Below are 22,426 nucleotides of genomic sequence, written 5' to 3'. Positions count from 1 at the left end.
GACCCAGTATGGCTACTCTTATGTTCTATGTTCTTATGTCACTAAAATCGTTAGATTGGGATAAAATCTACCAATCTATAGTTGATGCTACAGTAAGAGTTCCTAACCTCCTTATATTGGAAAATTTTAACATCCATGTGGACAATCATTCTCATCCTCCCACTTGAGGTTTCCTCTCACTTTCATCACTACGAAACCTTCCTCTCTCATGGTCAGATCATTTATGTGTCTTCTTTCAATTTGTTTTCTTATCCATCATACAGTTTTCTCCCTCTGTAGGATACTGGTCTAGGTATTTGGTCTGTATTGATCCCCTTTCATCTTCTTCTATGAAGGATTTTTTTCCTTCTGATTTCCTTGAGTTAGAAATTAGTGATCAGGTTACCTCATGGAACTCATCATTAAAGGCAACCCTAGATAGGATAGCGCCACAGAAGTTCATTCAGAATCGCTCACGTAACCATCAGCCCTGGTTTCACCAAAGCTTACGAATGTGTAGACATCAGTTAAGGCGGGCAGAACACCTATGGTGTAAAAACAAATCGCAAAGTTCACTTCACCAATGTAGGCAAATTCAACAATATTATTCCATGCAGCTCGGATTAGCAAAAAAGACCTTGAAAACAGAGAAACTTAGAGCTCCTTTCTTCTCAACATCGCAGTTATCCACTACTACTTCATCCATAACAGATATAGCCTCCTCAGTGATCTCTGCTTCATGGACAGCATTCAACCTCAGTTTTGCAAACACTGAAAAAGCTCAATGTGACTTATTGTTCTTTGAATCCTTTCCCATCAGCTTGGTTAAAACAGCAGACTCTGGGCCTCACTCTGTTCCTCCATTCAATTATTATGCACAGCTTAACAACAGAGATAGTACCATCAGGTACTTATAGTAACATAGTAGATGATGGCAGAAAAAGACCCGCAAGGTCCATCCAGTCTGCCCAAGAAATGTGCCACGTTTTTGAGTATATCTTACCTTGATTTGTACCTGTCGTTTTCAGGGCACAGACAGTACAAGTCTGCCCAGCACTATCCCCGCCTCACAACCACCAGCCCCGCCTCCCTCTACCGGCTCTTTTATCCAATCTCGGCTAAGCTCCTGAGGATCCATTTCTTCTGAACAGGATTCCTTTATGTTTATCCCACGCATGTTTAAATTCTGTTACCGTTTTCATCTCCACCACCTCCCGCGGGAGGGCATTCCAAGCATCCACTACTCTCTCCGTGAAAAAATACTTCCTGACATTTTTCTTGAGTCTGCCCCCCTTCAATCTCATTTCATGTCCTCTCGTTCTACCGCCTTCGTATCTCCGGAAAAGGTTCGTTTGCAGATTAATACCTTTCAAATATTTGAACGTCTGTATCATTATCACCCCGGTTTCTCCTTTCCTCCAGGGTATACATGTTCAGGTCAGCAAGTCTCTCCTCATACGTCTTGTAATGCAAATCCCATACCATTCTCGTAGCTTTTCTTTGCATCGCTTCGATTCTTTTTACATCCTTAGCAAGATACGGCCTCCAAAACTGAACACAATACTCCAGATGGGGCCTCACCAATGACTTATACAGGGGCATCAACACTCCCTTTCTTCTGCTGGTCACACCTCTCTCCATACAGCCCAACAACCTTCTAGATACAGCCACCGCCTTGCCACACTGTTTCTTCGCCTTCAAATCCTCAGATACTATCACCCCAAGATCCCTCTCCCAGTCCGTACCTATCAGACTCTCGCCGCCTAACACATACGTCCTCCCGTGGATTTCTATTCAAACCTATTCTTAAGAAACCTACTTTAGATCTGCTTCAACCAAACAGTACCTGTATCTAATCTCCCCTTTTCTATCAAAGATCTTGGAAACGACAGTTTTTGAACAGCGTCAGTCTTATATTGAATCTACCAATGCATTACACCCATGACAATCAGGTTTTAGGAAAGGCCATAGTACAGAAACAATTCTCACCTCACTCTTAAGTGAGCTTCAGAGGACAGGACTGCTCTGCTCATATCCTTAGATCTTTCAGCAGCCTTGGACGCTATTGATCACTCTCTTCTTATTTCTCACCTGGCATCCTTGGGTTCATCTCGTACAGTACTGCAGTGGTTCACTTCTTTTACAGAACACTACTAAAAAAAGGCCCGTTTATCAAATAAATGAAACGGGCACTAGCAAGGTTTTCCTCAGAGTGTGTATGTTTGAGAGTGTGTGAGAGTGACTGTGAGAGAGAGAGAGAGAGAGAGTGAATGTGCGAGTGTATGACAGGGAGAGAGTGAGACTGGGTACGAGTGTGTCTGTGAGAGAGTGTGTGTGTGAGATTGAGAGTGTGTGCCAGTGTCCCCCCTCCCTCCGTGTTCCAGGGTCGTCCCCCCCCTCCCTCCGAGTTCCAGGGTCATTCCCTCCCTCCGAGTTTCAGGGTCATTCCCTCCCTCCCTCCTTCCCAGTTCCAGGGGCCCCCCCTCCCTCCCAGTTCCAAGGTCGTCATCTCTCCCTTCCTTCCTCCCTCCCTTCTAGTTCCAGGCCCCCTTCCTCCGATTTTTAAAAGTCATCTTCACTTACCAAGTCAGGGTTACGGTGGCGGGTAGCAGCGGTAAAACGCGTGCAGGCTTGGCCCTTCTCTCTCTTTCTCAGCTGTGGTCCCGCCCTTGTGGAAACAGGAAATGAGGGCGGGACCACAGCTGAGAGAGAAGGGCCGAGCCTGCACGCGTTTTACTGCTGCTGTAACCCTGACTTGGTAAGTGAAGATAACTTTTAATAATCGGAGGGAGGGGGTCTGGAACTGGAAGGGAGGGAGGGACGACGCCACCCTCATGCGTGTGACGTCGCGTTGCTTGGAGGAGGGGGCCTGGAACTGGAAGGGAGGGACAACGCCACCCTCATGCGTGTGACATCACGTTCCTTTGCCTGGAGGAGGGGGCCTGGAACTGGGAGGGAGGGAGGAACGGAGGGACGACGCCACCCTCATGCGTGTGACGTCGCATTCCTTTGCCTGGCAACTCTGCTGCGTGCCCTTCCCTCTCACTGTTCCGCCCTTGATGTCATCACGTTTTGACGCGAGGGTGGGACAGAGAGAGACTGACGAACCTTACGAACGCTTCACTTCAAGTGTGCCACGGTCAGCTTCAGAACGTTGTAGGTGCAAATTATTATAGTAGATTGGTCTTTTACAGTTGCTCAATCCACATTTGCCTCTTCATCCTATACACTTTCCTTTGGTGTTCCCAGGGTTTGGTACTTTTATCATCTCTCTTTAATCTTTTCATCAGTCTACTTGCACTACTTATTCAAATCTAAGGCATTAGTATTTACTCATATGCAGACGACTTCCTGCTGGTCTATTATACTGCTCCTGCATATCCTACCTTAAGCTTGCTTCAGGATTGCCTACAGAAGTTAGCCATCTGGTTAAAAGAACACTGTTTGATCCTCAATCCTGATAAAACAGTAGCCTACTGGATCACAGACAGGCTCTTGACCACTCATTCCTTCTCTAGCGCCGGTGTTTTTTGATAAGCAAATAGTTCCAGTCACTTCATTCAGATACCTAGGAGTTCTTCTAGACTCAGCACTTCATCACTCATTCCTTCCCTAATACCGGTGCTTTTTGATAAGGAAATAGTTCCAGTCACTTCATTCAGATACCTAGGAGTTCTTCTAGACTCAGCACTGTCATTTGCACCTCAGATCTCCCAAGTTTTGAGAGATTGTTTCTTTTTCTCCATTGTTTTACAGCGGTCTGTAATATTCTAGATTCGGCCTCACTCTCATCTCTGTGCTATACCTATGTCAACTCTTGATATGATTACTGCAACTCTATTTACGCAGGTATTACTAAGGCCAATATCAAATGTCTTCAACCTTACAAAATACTGCAGCTTGTCTTATCCGTAATGCTAAACGATGTGATTAAGTCTCTCTGCTGTTACAACGCTTACATTGGCTTCCAATTGAATACAGGATTAAATTTAAAATTCTTGCCATGACATTCAAAGCACTGCATACTGCTATCCCCTTTTATCTCACAACTCAGGCCATCCCTTACACACCTACCCGTAAACTTCGCTCTTTAATGGATAATAGGCTTGTTCTGCCACCACCAGCAAGGGCAAAATGGGAATCCATACGCTCCTCTGCATTTTTTCCTGATTAATGCAATTGGGAGGAGGGAAGGCATGAAGGAAATAACTGATGTTTTATAATGATATTGATATATCTGTATCAAAGTTTGTTGTTTTGGTCTGTTTGTGAATAATTGTAAGTGAATGCCTGTTTATTGAATGCCTGGCATGAGTAATTGAGCTATATATCTATGTTCATTAATAAATGTTTTGATTTTATTGTAAACCATTTTGATTTGACAAGAAAAATGGCATGTCAATATAATAAACACCCCAAAAGAAATATAATAAATGTGAAGCACCCCAAACATCTTATATCCAAAATTGCATGTGAACTTCTTCAAAGGGGAGCAACCATTCCTGAGTACACTGGAATACTGCTGATCTTCATACTTTGTTGGAAATCCTTGGCATGGGAAGACCTGCAGAGCAAATACTGTAGGAGGTGGAACCGGTGACTTTAAGAAGCTTAAGCACCACTAGCTTGCTCAGTATTTAAGACCTGAGGCACAATTTTGATATAACAATTTGGCCAGATTAATACGCTTAAGAAGCCCAAGCTTTGGTGGACTGAACGCCTGTATAAATACCTTGTAGTCGCTGAAAAAAGGATTTACATCTTCTACAAGAACATGTAACAAAAATGTTTGTAAGAGAAGAAAGGCTCATTCTGCATGAATGGTGATGAGCTTGATAGTGAGAGGGCAAAAGTGCAGCCACAACTTGACTTGCCTGTAGATGTGCTCTCTGAAGCTGTTCTTCTCCTGGAAGGACTGGCGTTTGTGTTCTCACTCTGTCTCAGACAGGCTGATTTGTCAGGTGCTGGAATTGTGCCTATTCAGCACAAAAAGAAAGAATGAAAAGCAAATGGCCAAAAAACATTTTGATTTGAGGATGATTGGTATGCCCTACTGGGAAGAAATAGCATTTAGGTATAGAAACCTTACTGATGATAACAATGATCTAGCTGAGATTGCATGGACATGATTCTTCAGTTAGCAACAGCACATTTATTAATCATGAAAACACACAAGTACCTCATAAGTCTAGAACACCTTAAAATAACTGTGGAAAGTCTAAAGCTTGTAAGCTCATATTTCTAAACATTTTTTAATCCAAGAAACTACGTTTGGCAAAAGGAAAAAAAATGGGGGGGGGGGGGGGGGGGTAGGCACTTGCATACTGTTGATGTCATTCTAAATAACACCAGGCGATAGAGATCATAAAATCTAATTATTTAATTAACTGACATGCCTCTCTAACTTCCATACACTGTTGTAAGCACTAGAAAAGGTTTTTACACTGGTTTAGCAAACCTTTTCCCTGTGGCATTTTTCTAAAATCCTAAATAAATTGATAAAATATCTATAAACACAACAGACAGTGCTTAATTCATGCTTCTCTTGGTATGTGTGTCCAGAAACTAAACACAGGAATCAGGGGTACTGGCTTCTGCATATCTTTAAACAGAGAGAGAGAGAGAGAGAGAGAGAGAGAGAACACGCGCGTGTGTGTACACAACACCTTATATATAATTGCCCAATTTATCTTTATGATTTTTATTCAAAATACTACTCCCAAATGCATAGTACACAATTAATCTGAATGTACTTGTGTGAGTTTACAATAATTCAGAGTACTTAAGTAACAAATAGTCACAATGCAGCAAGTATACAATGGCATCTTTGTAAAAAGGCAGTGTCTGCATACACTATTGTACACATGGGATTCACTCCTTTGGAATCTCTGCTCTTTCAGATAGTTTAACCAAATTATAGAGTTAATACAAGCATATTCGCTGCTCCTAATCAAGAACTAAGACACAGCATGCCAAGAATGATCATGAGCAATTACATATGCAATTTGCTTGATGTTTCATATGCCAACCAATACAAATATTACCTGCCAATAAGGCAGTTACAACTGCTGGAAGTTCAGCTGATCAAAGCATATTACACTGGATTAAATCATCCTGAAAATCACACTCCAGAGGTGGGAAACTGAATTTCTCATGGCATATCCCAGCTGCCTATCACATGAGGGAGAATGGTGTCACTGCACTACCATTACAAACATTTTCACAATTCACATCTGCAAATGATTTATCTGCACCACTGAATGCCACAAACCGCAAAGCAAACTATATCTCTGTATCCACTGCTTGTTTGTGAGAGTCTTTCAAAGATGAAGTGGAAAGTGCTGTAGAATTAGTAGATTGAGCCCAATGAATCCCTCCCTTAGTCCTTGGATTGACATACTGACATTGTGTATGTCACCTTCGCAGTTCAGGCCTCAGTGTACCCAGCCGTGCTTCAGAATAATTGTCATGCTGTGCGTAGTGCTCAGACACAATATCATTATTTTCTGAGGCCTCTGACTTGCTGTTTTAATATCTTACGAAAGGCAGTATTTCAAGTTTATAACAAACAAACAATATGTGAATGTTCTACCACTGGCCTGGTGTAATAGTTTAAAGGTGGGAATAAAAGTATTACACAATTAACAAATTAAGCTTTAACATCAATTCTAGAATAATGAACACATTCTTAGTTTTTATAGCCCTGGGCCCTGCAGCAAGGTGTTCCCAGGAATCTCCTCTCTCCCCTATTTTGTGGTTTAGGGAGTCTGCTTCAATCTCTTGTTTCCTATGCATTCAGATTTACCTACAGTATATACTGTTATGAATTCTGTTTTCCACTATTTATAACTGGATGTTTATGAACCATCTTAAAATTAACCCTAAACAGATGTTTTATGGGTGGAAAATTCTCATCAGACAATTCCTCAAATTAATCCTAAATTAGCAGGGGGCGGGTTTTGTTGCAATCAGATATAAACTGCTAGGAGTCATTCTTGTTTCTAGATTATCTATGGATTTGCATATTACCTCTGTAGTTCATAAATGGTTTTTTTTTAAGTTGCCTGGATTATTGTAATGTGTTTTTTTATGGGTCCCTCACAAAAGCAGATTTGTATGCTACAAGCAGTTCAGAATGCTGCAGCAAAATTAGTAGTAAGTGGTAGGAGATTTGATTTTCCTTAATATGCCTACAAGTGGCTCTGCTTCCATCTTCTCTTTATAATACCAAGGATTATATGACTGACACAGTTTAAAGACTTGGTTGTTTAACAAATATTTGGCCATGCCTACCTAATCAACAATTCCTTTCTTAGATTTTATGATGTCTATCTGCTGTTGTACTCTTTCATTTACATAGTAACATAGTAAATGACAGCAGATAGACCTGAACGGTCCATCCAGTCTGCCCAACAAGATAAACTCATTTTACATGCTATGTGATACTTTATACCCGAGTTTGATTTGTCCTTGCCTTTCTCAGGGCACAGACCGTAGAAGTCTGCCCAGTTCTGTTCTTGTACTCAGTTCTGAAGCTAACGTCGAAGCCCCTTAAAATGTACACTCCAGCCCATCCCTATCTATTCAGTTAGGGCATAGACCACAGAAGTCTGCCCAGCACCGGTTTCGCTTCCCAATTACCGGCGTCACCACCCAATCTCGGCTAAGATTCTGTAGATCCATTCCTTCTAAATAGGATTCCTTTGTGTTTATTCCACGCATGTTTGAATTCCATTACGTTTTCATCTTTTTCTCTGTACTGCTGTTTTTTTTATGTATTTGTTTTATACTGAATGTACAGTGGGGGAAATAAGTATTTGATCCCTTGCTGATTTTGTAAGTTTGCCCACTGACAAAGACATGAGCAGCCCATAATTGAAGGGTAGGTTATTGGTAACAGTGAGAGATAGCACATCACAAATTAAATCCGGAAAATCACATTGTGGAAAGTATATGAATTTATTTGCATTCTGCAGAGGGAAATAAGTATTTAATCCCTCTGGCAAACAAGACCTAATACTTGGTGGCAAAACCCTTGTTGGCAAGCACAGCGGTCAGACGTCTTCTGTAGTTGATGATGAGGTTTGCACACATGTCAGGAGGAATTTTGGTCCACTCCTCTTTGCAGATCATCTCTAAATCATTAAGAGTTCTGGGCTGTCGCTTGGCAACTCGCATCTTCAGCTCCCTCCATAAGTTTTCAATGGGATTAAGGTCTGGTGACTGGCTAGGCCACTCCATGACCCTAATGTGCTTCTTCCTGAGCCACTCCTTTGTTGCCTTGGCTGTATGTTTTGGGTCATTGTCGTGCTGGAAGACCCAGCCACGACCCATTTTTAAGGCCCTGGCGGAGGGAAGGAGGTTGTCACTCAGAATTGTACGGTACATGGCCCCATCCATTCTCCCATTGATGCGGTGAAGTAGTCCTGTGCCCTTAGCAGAGAAACACCCCCAAAACATAACATTTCCACCTCCATGCTTGACAGTGGGGACGGTGTTCTTTGGGTCATAGGCAGCATTTCTCTTCCTCCAAACACGGCGAGTTGAGTTCATGCCAAAGAGCTCAATTTTTGTCTCATCTGACCACAGCACCTTCTCCCAATCACTCTCGGCATCATCCAGGTGTTCACTGGCAAACTTCAGACGGGCCGTCACATGTGCCTTCCGGAGCAGGGGGACCTTGCGGGCACTGCAGGATTGCAATCCGTTATGTCGTAATGTGTTACCAATGGTTTTCGTGGTGACAGTGGTCCCAGCTGCCTTGAGATCATTGACAAGTTCCCCCCTTGTAGTTGTAGGCTGATTTCTAACCTTCCTCATGATCAAGGATACCCCACGAGGTGAGATTTTGCGTGGAGCCCCAGATCTTTGTCGATTGACAGTCATATGGTACTTCTTCCATTTTCTTACTATGGCACCAACAGTTGTCTCCTTCTCGCCCAGCGTCTTACTGATGGTTTTGTAGCCCATTCCAGCCTTGTGCAGGTGTATGATCTTGTCCCTGACATCCTTAGACAGCTCCTTGCTCTTGGCCATTTTGTAGAGGTTAGAGTCTAACTGATTCACTGAGTCTGTGGACAGGTGTCTTTCATACAGGTGACCATTGCCGACAGCTGTCTGTCATGCAGGTAACGAGTTGATTTGGAGCATCTACCTGGTCTGTAGGGGCCAGATCTCTTACTGGTTGGTGGGGGATCAAATACTTATTTCCCTCTGCAGAATGCAAATAAATTCATATACTTTCCACAATGTGATTTTCCGGATTTAATTTGTGATGTGCTATCTCTCACTGTTACCAATAACCTACCCTTCAATTATGGGCTGCTCATGTCTTTGTCAGTGGGCAAACTTACAAAATCAGCAAGGGATCAAATACTTATTTCCCCCACTGTATATATTTTTTGTAATGCACTTTAGACTGGCTGATGGAGCGAATATAAAATATCTGAATTAAATTAAATGTGCAGTAACTGAATGTATCAGAAGAAAATTGATTATTATGAACAGCTGAAAGAACATGAGACACAAGCCTAAAAAGGTCCCTGTCCCTCCCCACTAAGGAAGCCTTCTGCAATTAGCTGCCATCCAACCAAGTAGAATTAATATGTGTTTCCCTATCTGCATAACTAGCAGAAGCAGATGCCTAGCTAGTGACAGCAGAGACATGTGACACTCAATGCGGTCAGAAAGCATGGCAGTAGCGTCCCAAGGAATCACTGATATCCTGGAGCTGCTGCTATCTTCATTCCTCATCTTTTCCTAGGCATTTCAGGAATAGCTTTCCTTAAGTATCACAGGTGCAAACAAAGCTCTAGGCATTTTACCAGTATTTCATACAGTGCGTCTTTATTCAACCAGATGCAGTGTGATCACACATTTGAAAAGAAAACATTTGGTTTTATCAAACAAAAGTTGAAATGCATAAGATGATCCAGTTAATCTTATATCTAACTTTAGATTATATAAGCATTTGCTTAACAACATTAGACTTGTTTCAAGGATACAACGTTTTGCTGCATGTTGCCTAATAAAGGGGGGTTACAGAAATCCAGTGGGCCAAAATTAATCTGGCAATCAGACATATATGCTAAATCTTGTTTATTGTTTATATATATTTTGCTTGCTCAGAAATTCAGACCTCTTGACAACCTTTCAGGACCAAGCACTGAGTGGAGGAGTAGCTTAGTGGTTACAGCCCTGGGCTAGCAACTAGGGAAGCCCACTGGATTTCTAACCCCCCCCCCCCCTTTATTAGGCAACATACATCTGTAGTTCTAAAGGATGAAGTCTCAGGCTCAATCTATATCAGGAATGTGTAGCATATAAGCAGCAGTAACGCTCTACTATAGGTGCATTTGTCATACACATTTAAGAAAAACTCAATGAAACAGGTGGATCCTGAGCAGATCAGGCATAAAACATACTAAAAACCATCACATCTGGACTCATCAAAAATATCTGCCTAATGGTTAGGACTGTGAGATGGAAACCAAGGAAGCCTGGATTCAAACCAAATTGAAGCTCCTTCTGATCTTGGCCAAGTCCATTGCCTCAGGTACAGACAGACTAAGACTTCCAGAGACAGGAAAATACAGTAACTGAATGTATCAGTAGCTTCATGAATAATCAGTTAAAGGAAATTCCACATGAAAGGGGCAGCTGCTGAGAAAACACATCCTGCAAAACCCCTGCAAGAAGGAATGGAAAGCCCAAGTAACCTGATGTATCTGCAGTAAAGGATGGATTTTTGCAGTGTGGTTTTCCCCTTCCTCAACATTTAGGTCCTTTTGATTTCTTCTAATGTGCACAAAGCAAAGCTACTCACCCATAGCAGATGTTCCCCAAAGCAGCAGGACATATGGGTGACATCATCTGACAGGGACTGGCAAAAAAATACTCCCCAGCCTTTGGCAGTGTCCATCACACACACTTTCCCACCCGCAGTCACCATGCAGGACCAAGGCAGTCTAATATAACAGCTGATAGAAGACAACTCATCAAGGAGGTATGCAAGAATATGTGTCCTGCTGTTCTCGAAGAACACCTGCTACAGGTGAGTAACTTTGATTTCTGGGAGGGCAAGCAGGATATCAATTCTCACATACGTGCGTGTGGGGGATGAGGCCTGCAACAGGCAAAGGCTAATTTTTGTTTTAAGAACAGCCTGAAAAGAAAACAAAAGGGGCCTATGGGTTGGATTCTAAACCCCAAATAAATGCTGCAGGACTACTTGACCAAACCGGGAATCTTGTTCTAAGCAGTAGATGTGAATGAGTAAATGGATGACCACATTGAACTTTGAAGATCTCTTATGAAAGCTGATCTTAGGTGGGTTACTGAAGAAGTCATGGCTCTGACATTATGAGCCATGACATGACCCTCCAAAGTCAGCCCAGCCTGGGCGTAAGTGAAGGAAATGCAATTTGCTAGTTAACTGGATAAAGTGTATTGACCGATGGCCACCCCCATCCTGTTAGGGTCAAAAGAAACAAAAAGCCGGGTGGACTCCAGATAGAAGATCCAGGCTCTCTTGCAGTTCAATGTGTCCAGAGCGCTTTCACCTGGATGGGCATGAGGCTTTGAGAAGAATGTTGGTAGAAAAACTGACTGGCTCAGATGGAACGTGGACAACCACCTCAGGAAGAAACTTGGGATATGTATGCAGAACTATTCTGTTGTGATGAAATCATGTATAAAGTATACCAGCTACTAGGGCCTAGAGCTCACTGACCCTGCGTGTTGATGTGACCGCCACCAAAAATAAGACCTTTCAGGTCAGGTACTTCAGATGACAGGTATCAAGTGGCTAAAAAGGACCTTTCATCAGCTGGGTGAGGACCACACTGAGATCCCATGACAGTGCAGGGGCTTGATGAGGGGGGGGGGGGTTAATAACAGCAAACAACAAAAGGCTGAATAGAGGCGAGGTTACCCCCTACACGGTGATAAGCTCCAATTGCACTGAGGTGAGGGCTGGTCTTGAGATCAGACTTAGAAAGATGTAGAAGGTATTCAAGCAGTTTTTGTGTAGAACAGGAGGAAGGGTTTAAGGCCTTGCCCTTACACCTTTTAGTGGAATCTTTCCTGGAAGCAAGCAAGACACAGAGAGAGACCTTCATGCAGTTGGAGACGGTCAAATTCTAGCCTTTCGATAAACAAGCCACAAGGTCTAGGGACTCAAGGCTGGTATGCAGAAGAGACGCCTCATTCTGAGTAAGAGTCAGAAAGCACTTCGGTCTCCCTGTACTTCTGGAGTTAGTCACCAGAGACCTGTGGAACCAAATCTGTCTCTGCCAATAAGGGGTGATGTGGATCATGGTTTCCTGGTCTTGCTGGAGTTTCAGCAGATTTTTCCCTATGAGATGCATGGAAGGTTAGAGGTACAGAAGTCCCTTCCCTCAATCGAGGAGAAAGGCATCCAACGCCATGCTATGAATGTTTTATATTCCGCAGTATCTCCAAAAAGAATTCAGCACGGATTCCATTGTAAGAGGCAACCACAGTCTGTCATGTGATCCTAGTCTGGAGCAAAACTCAGGGTAGCACCCCTTCTAAGGCTCCAGTTGCTCTCCACCGTCAGGTAGTGCCTCTGAGTACCATGCCATGGTTGGATGCTCAATGCCACATCCTGACTGCTTCCTGATAAGGGGGCAGCGCCAAGATGGCATGTGACACTGTTTAACGGTTGATAAGACAACTTGTTGACAAGAATTTTTATTTACCTGCTATGTCTCCAAAGCTGAAAAGGAAAGGCAAAGTGGTTTTGTCAACCCCCTCCCGATCTATTGCTTTTCTGGCTCAGAGTAAAATCATCACTTATGCAGCATGAGTGAGTGTGGAAGGAGGGTGAGTTGCTTCTGGTGCTTGCTCGCCTGAGGAAAGGCTGAGTGGCTTGGGAGAAGAGCTTCTGCTCAGCCCCTCTCTGCAGCTACCTCTGGCACTGAGAACGCCTGGACCGGTGGATGAAAAATGGCCATCTGAGAGTGGGACAGTTAATCTGAGCCCAACTGTTGCGTCCTGCCAGCAAGACCGGATTTGGATCCCAAAGCTGTGCCGAGTGTGTCTAAGAAGGCACAAACATCGACTGCCCACAGCTGGTGTGGTTCTGGGGTCTGGAGAGGCAAATGCTTCCAGAATATCTGCAGTCTCACTAAAGAAAGATACAAATGGAGTACAGAAATTGGGAACCAAGTTAGTTAAAGATAAAATCATTTGTAAAAGAAGGCTGGAATATCTTAAGAATTACACTAAATGCCTTAATTTATGATTTTGAATTTTCAGTGTCAATGTGTCACTTATATACAACAACATCCCTTTGCAGGTTCACTGCGGTTTACAAAAGAAAGTAAATTACATTAAGCAACACAATACTGCAGATTACATACCAAATAAAGTTTTCCGTATCCTAAGATTTAAGGATTTGGTCACAGAGATGCTCAAGAAATATTTTATTGAAGTGTTAAAGATCTCTTCTGATTGTATTCCACCTACTGTTAAGGCACTTTATTAGCCTAAGGGGAACTAATCCTTGGAGACTGAGCTTCCCCTGGATACGAACCTGACTGCCTTTTTAGAATCTTCTGAAGAACAGTACAGGGGAGGTGGATGCATATAGCTTCCTTTGCATTTGAACAGGATATCAACACTATCGTGTTTTCCTGGAACTCAGACTATTTCTTGGAGAGAAAATGTGGATTTATCCTGATTTATCCTCCTCTTCCTCTATCTCGCTGTCAGTGGGTGTACCTCAAGGATCCATCCTAGGACCTCTCCTTTTCTCCATCTATACTTCCTCCCTTGGTGCTCTGATCTCTTCCCTCAGTTTTCAGTATCACCTTTATGCTGATGACTCCCAGATCTACCTCTCCACACCAGAAATCTCGGCAGAAATCCAGTCCAAGGTATCTGCCTGCCTCTCTGACATTGCTACCTGAATGTCTCACCGCCACCTGAAGCTCAATATGTCCAAAACTGAGCTCCTTATCTTCCCACCTAAACCAACCTCTCCCCTTTCCCCATTCTCTATTTCTGTCGACAACATGCTCATTCTTCCTGTCTCATCTGCTCGTAACCTTGGGGTCATCTTCGACTCCTCCCTCTCCTTCTCTCCACATATTCAACAGATTGCTAAAACCTGTCGTTTCTTCCTTTATAATATCGCCAAAATTTGCCCTTTCCTTTCTGAGCACACTATCAGAACCCTCATCCACACTCTCATCACCTCTCGCTTAGATTACTGCAACTTGCTTCTCACAGGTCTTCCACTCAGCCACCTCTCTCCTCTTCAATCTGTTCAAAATTCTGCTGCACATCTAATATTTCACCAAAGTCGTTATATGCCCATATCAGCTCTCTCCTGAAGTCACTTCACTGGCTCCCTATCCGATTCCATATAAAATTCAAGCTCCTCTTATTGACTTTTAAGTGCATTCACTCTGCAGCCCCTCACTACCTCTCCACCCTCATCTCTCCCTACACTCCTTCCCAGGAACTCCGTTCACTAGGCAAATCTCTCCTAATTGCACCCTTCTCCTCCATCGCTAACTCCAGACTTCGATCCTTTTATCTCGCTGCACCTTATGCCTGGAATAGGCTTCCTGAGCCGTTACGTCTAGCTCCATCCCTGGCCGCCTTCAAATCCGGGCTAAAGGTCTACCTGTTTGATGCTGCTTTTGACTCCTAACTTGTCACTTGCTCGTAACCTTCATCTTGTCTTCCTCTCTTCAATAGTCCCTTTCCCTATGTGTCCTTCTGTCTGTCCTACCCTTATCGGTCCTGTCTGTCTGTCCTGATTTAGACTGTAAGCTCTTTTGAGAAGGGACTGTCTTTTCTTCATGTTCAATTGTGAAGCGCTGCGTACGACTGGTAGTGCTATAGAAATGATTTATAGTAGTAGTAATTTTGCAAGACCAACCCAGGATTGGCGTAAATTATTTCTTGCTTATGAGAGAAGAGAAATGCAGTTTGGGTTCCTCTTTTTTTTTTTTTTTGCTAATGCTTAGTTAAGTACTTAGGGAATAGCTGTAACTTTTATAAACAGCTGAGATTTTTTCTGGACTAAGAAATCACCTAATCCAGTTGGTTTCAACTCCTAATTGAATCTCAGAAGAGGTATAGGCTGCATTAAAAGAAGATTCGTTTGTAGTCACATCTATACTCCTTTTGCCTGTTCAAAACCGTATACAGCTTAAAATCATTATTTTGATCCATAAATCTTTATATAGATTAAATTATGAGGGAGTTGGGGACTTCTTATGGTCATAAACTCTGCTTCTCTAGGACCTTTTGCCTGGGATGTCCAACATCTAAAGATGTACGTTATAAGACCACTCATGATAGTTTATTTTCAGTACAGGGAGCTAGACTCTGGAATTTATTGCCTAAAGATTTAAAACAAATGACACAACTTTTTCTGTTCTGGAAACTTTTAAAAAAAATTATACATATGAGTCTTAAGCTAAGGATGTTTGGTTTGAGAACCTAGAAAGAAGTACATTTCAAAGGTCTGCTTATTCTTTTTATTTACTTATTTTTTGTTGTAATTTTCACTTCAAGAGAAGAGTTTTTATTGCTAGATTGAACACTGCTGAGAAGTTCATCATTGATAACTGAGAGCTATATAAGACAAATATAGCACAGCATAGCAAAATGGTGCAAGTTGAACTGAGAAATCATGAATGCACCTATCTGCAAGTAAGACTGCCTTGGTCCTGTGCAATGGCAGTAGGCAAGATGGCACGTGCATGCACAGTGGACACTGTCAAAGGCTTTTACAGTAGTGTACGCTAGGGAGTATCTCTGCACTGGCCTCTGTCGGATGGCATCACCTCAAATGTGAGAATGTGATGTCCAGCTTGTCCTAGGAGAATTCATATCTGAACACACATCTATAGCAAAACAGTATTTCAGACCCCTTCCACCACAAAATAGGCAAAACTACAAATATATTTTTCTCAAGCACTTTTGAGATGCACAAAGCATCATAATTTGGCATCCTAGTGATGGTATAAAAGCCAAAATGGCAAAAATGAAGAGACATGGTCTCAATTTTGAAGTATACTGCCTGTTTAAAAACAAACAAACAAAAAACAAATCAGAAGCTTGGTTTTGAATGGCCAGAGTTAACATACACGACTGAAAACATATGAATGAGGTAGAAATGGGGGTGGGGGGGGGGAGGAGGAGGGGGGGAGCTAATGCTACCATAAAACCAGCTGCTTCCAACTGGAGGCAAGTACACTTACTGAAAGTAATACATTTCATCTGACTCACCAATTAAATGTGCCATAAGATGGAAAGTGATTCAGAGCCTGCACCAGTGGTTTCTAACTTGAAATGTCTCTGCTTTTTTTCTAATTAGGCTGTAAAGCCAGTCAGACTGTTCACTGTAATGGAATTCCTCAGGAAATTCCCAGAACTGCACTAGCCACCACAATCAATTCTCTACTACTCATATTCACAAGTTAACCCTCTACTAACAGTTTAGATGTTCAAATTTAGAGCACAAGAGGCAGCCAAACAGAAGGTAACACCACAGTAACCATGCAAATCTCACCTTCAGTTTTCTAAATCACTGCAATACAGGACAACAGAGATTAGAAGGCATGCAATAAGGCTTTGAAAACAAGGAATAAAATTAGTAGCATGGCTTGGCAACAGTGTTGGGTACCGTGGAGAGCATCTGTGTCTGTACTTGCAGCTTGTCAGATAGAATTAAACTACCAACTGCAGCCCACATCTGCATCCTATGCTTATCTATCTAAACAAGTGCAGCTACCTTTCACTGTACTCACTTTTTCCTCTAGAGGCTGACCGAACTTTGGTTATGGTACCCATACAGGCCCAAAATCTGTTTTCTGCCTGGGTTTGGCAGAAATCGTTATTTTAATGTTTGGCCATGTTTTTACTTCCAGCCATAAATGACCATGTGTTTTCTGTGGAAGCTGAAAATTTGGGCTTTGTCCCATCTGTCTTCTTCTCTCTCTCCCCCACCCCCCAACCGAGAGCCTCCCCTCCTCACCCACAGACCCCACTGTGCTTATCTTACAAAACCTGGTAGTCTAGGGATGTACTTGGAGCAGGAGTGATCCCCTGTTAATCCTGCCCATTCCGACTCTGCTCTCAAAATGGCTGCTGCAGCTGGTGCATCGCTCCTATCCTGACCACACCACTAGATCACCAGGGATTGTGAGGTAGTTCTGGGGAATTCTTTTTTGATACTGCAATTGCAAGTAATGCATTTATGATCTTGCACCATAGTTTATATGGTAGAGTGCTCCAAATAAATGCCTTTGACACAAAATCATAACAAAATTTTAAAACTAAATTTGCTTCTATGTGGAGTTATGATGCCAGCTTCATTCTGAGTGTGGAATAAAGCCATCCACTGAAAAAGCATCATAACTTTTAGTCTCAGTTTTCATTAGCTGCAATCCATGTAAAGGGTTATAGATTTGATATACTTCCTTTCTGTGGTACAACCAACAAAGCTTACACTATATACAGGCTTGGATGTAAAATATGATCTTTCATTATTTAAATTATTATAATATGGGTTTAGAAGAGGGATGCAGACTGCAACCTCTCACAATCCCTACTGGCCCTCACTGGTTCACACTCACACCAAGGATCGGTGCTGGGGCCGATTCTGTTCAATATATTTGTGAGTGACATTGCCGAAGAGTTAGAAGGTAAAGTTTGCCTATTTACGGATGATACTAAGATCTGTAACAGAGTGGACACCCCGGAGGGAGTGGAAAACATGAAAAAGGACCTATGGAAGCTAGAAGAATGGTCTAAGGTTTGGCAATTAAAATTCAATGCGAAGAAATGCAAAGTGATGCACTTAGGGAGTAGAAATCCACAGGAGACGTATGTGTTAGGCGGGGAGAGTCTGATAGGTACGGATGGGGAGAGGGATCTTGGGGTGATAGTATCTGAGAATTTGAAGGCGACGAAACAGTGTGACAAGTCGGTGGCCCTAGCTAGAAGGTTGTTAGGCTGTATAGAGAGAGGTGTGACCAGCAGAAGAAAGGGGGTGTTGATGCCCCTGTATAAGTCGTTGGTGAGGCCCCACCTGGAGTATTGTGTTCAGTTCTGGAGGCCGTATCTTGTTAAGGATGTAAAAAGAATTGAAGCGGTGCAAAGAAAAGCTACGAGAATGGTATGGGATTTGCGTTACAAGACGTATGAGGAGAGACTTGCGGACCTGAACATGTATACTCTAGAGGAAAGGAGAAACAGGGGTGATATGATACAGACGTTCAAATATTTGAAAGGTATTAATCTGCAAACTAACCTTTTCTGGAGACGCGAAAGCAGTAGAACGAGAGGACATGAAATGAGATTGAAGGGGGGCAGACTCAAGAAAAATGTCAGGAAGTATTTTTTCACGGAGAGAGTGATGGATGCTTGGAATGCCCTCCCGCGGGAGGTGGTGGAAACGAAAACGGTAATGGAATTCAAACATGCGTGGGATAAACATAAAGGAATCCTGCTCAGAAGGAATGGATCCTAAAGAGCTTAGACGAGATTGGGTGGCAAAGCCGGTGGCGGGAGACGGAGATGATGCTAGGCAGACTTGTACGGTCTGTGCCAGAGCCGGTGGTGGGAGGCGGGACTGGTGGTTTGGAGGCGGGGATAGTGATGGACAGACTTATACGGTCTGTGCCAGAACCGGTGTTGGGAGGCGGGGATGATGCTGGGCAGACTTATACGGTCTGTGCCCTGAAAAGGACAGGTACAAATCAAGGTAAGGTATACACAAAATGTAGCACACATGAGTTATCTTGTTGGGCAGACTGGATGGACCGTGCAGGTCTTTTTCTGCCGTCATCTACTATGTTACTATGTAACTGTAGCCAGTTGACTCATGGCTAGTGCAAGTTGTGCTCAAGAACGTAAGACCAGCCACCTCTTCAACATTATCTGCATGTTTGGTACTGAGATGCAAAGAACCTGTACTTTTACTATCACCCTGTCAAATCAATTGCATTGTACGTTCAGGAGGGCCTTGAATTAAACAGATTGAAAATTCTGCAGGAAACAAAACACCTTGGAAACCCTATGGATTTAAATTCCATGTGTAAAGGGGAAAAGAATAGTGACAGGAGTGTACTACTGCCCACCTGGCCAGGATGAACAGTCGGATGTAGAAATGTTATCAGAAATTAGGGAGGCTAACACACTGGGCAGCACAATGAGTGATTTCAATTACCCCGATACTGACTGAGTAAATGTAACATCAGGGCACGCCAGGGAGGTAATATTCCTTGAGAAAATCAAGGACTACTTTATGGAGTAGCTGGTACAGAAGCCAACAAGAGGTGAAAAAAAAATTCTAGACCTAGTCCCTAGTGGAGCGCATGATCTGGTTCAGGAAGTAATAGTGCTGGTGTTGCTTCATAACAGTGATCATAATATGATCAGATTTGATTATCAGCTTTCGAGTAAGTACACACAGGATACCCAATACATTAGCGTTTAACTTTCAAAAAGGAGACTATGATAAAATGAGAACGGTGAAAAAAAGAGGAGCAGCTGCGAAGGTCAAAAATTTACATCAGGCATGGATTCTGTTCAAAAATACCATCCTGGAAACCCAGGTCAAATATATTCCGTGTATAAAAAAAGGAAAAATGAAGACCAAACAATAGCCGGTATGGTTAAAAAGTGAGGTGAAGGAAGCTATTAGAGCTAAAAGAAAATTTCAACAGCGGCCAATCCAGGTCACAAGTACCTGGCAAGATCCCAGAACAGTACAATACATTTTATGCAGCTTATCCCAGAAATAAGCAGTGGATGTTCCCAAGTCCATTTTAATAATGGCTTACGGACTTTTCTTTTAGGAAGCTATCCAAACCTTTTTTAAACCCCACTAAGCTAACTGCTTGTCTCAGATTGTTACTTTGTATGGAGGGAGGGGCTGGGAGATTCTTGGAGGGTCTCACATTTCTTGTTGTCTATGGGTATAGGAGCTGTCTTTCACAGAGAATTACCAAATAGGTCTATAGTTGGACATCGATCCAACTTCTCATACTTTAAATAAAAGTTTTATAGTTGCTTGTTTACACACCTCTGGAAGCTCACCCTCTAACAATGATTTATTAACAATAGAAGTTAATACTGGAGTAACCCTATCAGCTAAATGATGAATTAGTCCTGAAGAACAAGGGTCCAATAAGGATTTAATTGAACTAATAGAAGAAAACTATCCTTTCCATCTCTTGAACACTAATGTACTCAAACCCCTGCCCATTTTAACTCCTGATTAGAAACCTCCTCTCCCACTCTCCTATGTAACTGAATCATCTTATCTATCAAAAAGGCAGCACAGATTGTAGCATCAGGACCTACATTCTTATCCCTATCTTTGTAACCATCAATTAAATAGCTCACAGTATGATCTAACTCATGAGTATTTTGCTTGAAAGCAAGAACGCCAGATTGTTTTGATAAAATGTGATAAATTATTGGGAATATTTCCTGAAGTCTTTTGTCCAATACAGGTAATAAAACAAAGCTCTGTCTCTATAGGGTGAGGAGGGGCAAAAATGCAGGCACAGACATGGACTGATTCAAAGGGAATTCTGAGATAACTTTACTTAGTGCATGTTGGCAGATAAAGACATGCAATGTTCACTCAGTCTGCTCAACAAGGTGGCCAGAGTTAAATCTGGAAACTCTAAATAGAAATTTTGGGTGAGTTCGGAGAAGTACTCTTATGATACAACGGATTAAAGGGCGGATACAGAACAAGGGCTTATAGTTCACTGATTCTTCTTGCTGTTATTTTCCAAACTGTTTTCCAAGTTAAATGCGGTAAGGAAGAAAACGTAAGATGTTCAAATGGTTGAAACATGAGCTAAGACGATGAAGTCTCATGCTGGTGGGGATTCTTCAACAGTGATTTCCTATTCATTAGGTCCCTCATGAAGAAAGAAACAGAATTTGTACATATTCCAGGATCCTTCTTATCTGTTCCCTTCTCCACTACTGCCAACTCCAGACTTCGCGCCTTCTGTCTCGCTGCACCCTATGCCTGGAATAAACTTCCCGAGCCCCTACGTCTTGCCCCATCCTTGGCCACCTTTAAATCTAGACTGAAAGCCCACCTCTTTAACATTGCTTTTGACTCGTAACCACTTGTAACCACTCGCCTCCACCTACCCTCCTCTCTTCCTTCCCGTTCACATTAATTGATTTGATTTGCTTACTTTATTTATTTTTTGTCTATTAGATTGTAAGCTCTTTGAGCAGGGACTGTCTTTCTTCTATGTTTGTGCAGCGCTGCGTACACCTTGTAGCGCTATAGAAATGCTAAATAGTAGTAGTAGTAGAGTATGTAACAGGATCCTTCCGATGAGATTGTGCCCAGATGGAAAATTGGCGCCAATTATATTGATAAGATTTATGGGTTGCTGGTTTTCTTGATGCTAAAAAAAGATTTGCTTGACGGAGGCTTTGAGGGTGAGGAGTGAACTAAGTCCAGATCAATCTCCAAGCTGTCAGTGATAAACTCCTAAAATTGGAATGAAGAATTTGACACTGATCCTGTGTGAGAAGCAGTGGATGTTGATTCAGCAAGAACGATTGATCCACAGAGAGTGTTAAGCAAGCAAGGGAAACAGACTTGTCTGGGTCAACGAGAAGTTATGAGAATGACTTGAACTTTGTTGGAATAAATTTTCTGTAGAACAGAGACTAAAGAAAAAGGTGGGAATGCATAAAGCAGGCCTATGTCCCTGAGTGGCAAATGCATCTGGTGCTAGTCAGTGTGGACCTAGATGCAGAGAACAAACGTTTTGACACTGGCCATTGTCTGTAGAAGCAAAAAGGTTTATTACATGAGTTCCCCATTGACTGAATAGTATTTGTACTATGTTGTAGTCTAGCTGAAGTTTGCAACTGAGGGAGTCCACCAACTGAATTCGACGTCCTGGAAGGTAAGTGGCTTGAAGGGTTATTTTGAGCTGTACTTTCAAGTTCCAGATCCTCACAGCTTCGCACCAGAGAAGGGATCTCAGAATACCCACTCACCCTCCTTTATATAGAATATGGCTACTTGGCTGTTTTCTGATCAGTAGAGATAGAGTGAATCCATAGTAAAAATGCATGAAGGGTATTGAAAATGGCTTTGAGCTCTACAACATTTATGTGCAGTGTTTGCTTGTACGTATTCTAGAGATCCAGTTGTGTAGATGCGCTCCTCATCCCACTATGGAAGTATCTGTGGCCAGAATAAACTGAGGAAGCTGAGACTAAAAGGAGCAGCCTATGATCATCAAAGGGAAGAGCGTACATTGTGATGGATCAGTCCATTTTTTGAGTGACTGACAATGCCACTGAAGTTGACACATATGATGCCATTAGCCAGACAGCACATGAACGGTTCCAGCCATACGGCCTAGAAGTTGAAGAAACTCACAAGCTGATGTTGAGCAAACCT

The 22,426-nt window shown here is 42.5% G+C and overlaps 1 protein-coding gene across 3 annotated transcripts in view; it reads right to left on the bottom strand.

The window, feature by feature from the left end:
* Positions 1–22,426, bottom strand: part of ASH1L (ASH1 like histone lysine methyltransferase) — a 239,137-nt gene that overhangs the window by 115,689 nt on the left and 101,022 nt on the right. For 2 of the 3 annotated variants that reach the window (XM_030186339.1, XM_030186340.1), the window contains exon 4: positions 4,854–4,955. The exons of the other annotated variant lie outside the window; for it this stretch is intronic. In XM_030186339.1, the coding sequence (XP_030042199.1) occupies positions 4,854–4,955 (102 nt within the window). The remainder of the gene's footprint in view (positions 1–4,853; positions 4,956–22,426) is intronic. 3 annotated transcript variants of the gene reach the window in all.

The sequence above is a fragment of the Microcaecilia unicolor genome, chromosome 14 (genome assembly GCF_901765095.1).
Source record: "Microcaecilia unicolor chromosome 14, aMicUni1.1, whole genome shotgun sequence".
NCBI classification, from domain to species: domain Eukaryota; kingdom Metazoa; phylum Chordata; class Amphibia; order Gymnophiona; family Siphonopidae; genus Microcaecilia; species Microcaecilia unicolor.
The sequence above is the reverse complement of the archived record's forward strand: the minus strand, read 5'-3'. Positions and strand labels throughout refer to the sequence as shown.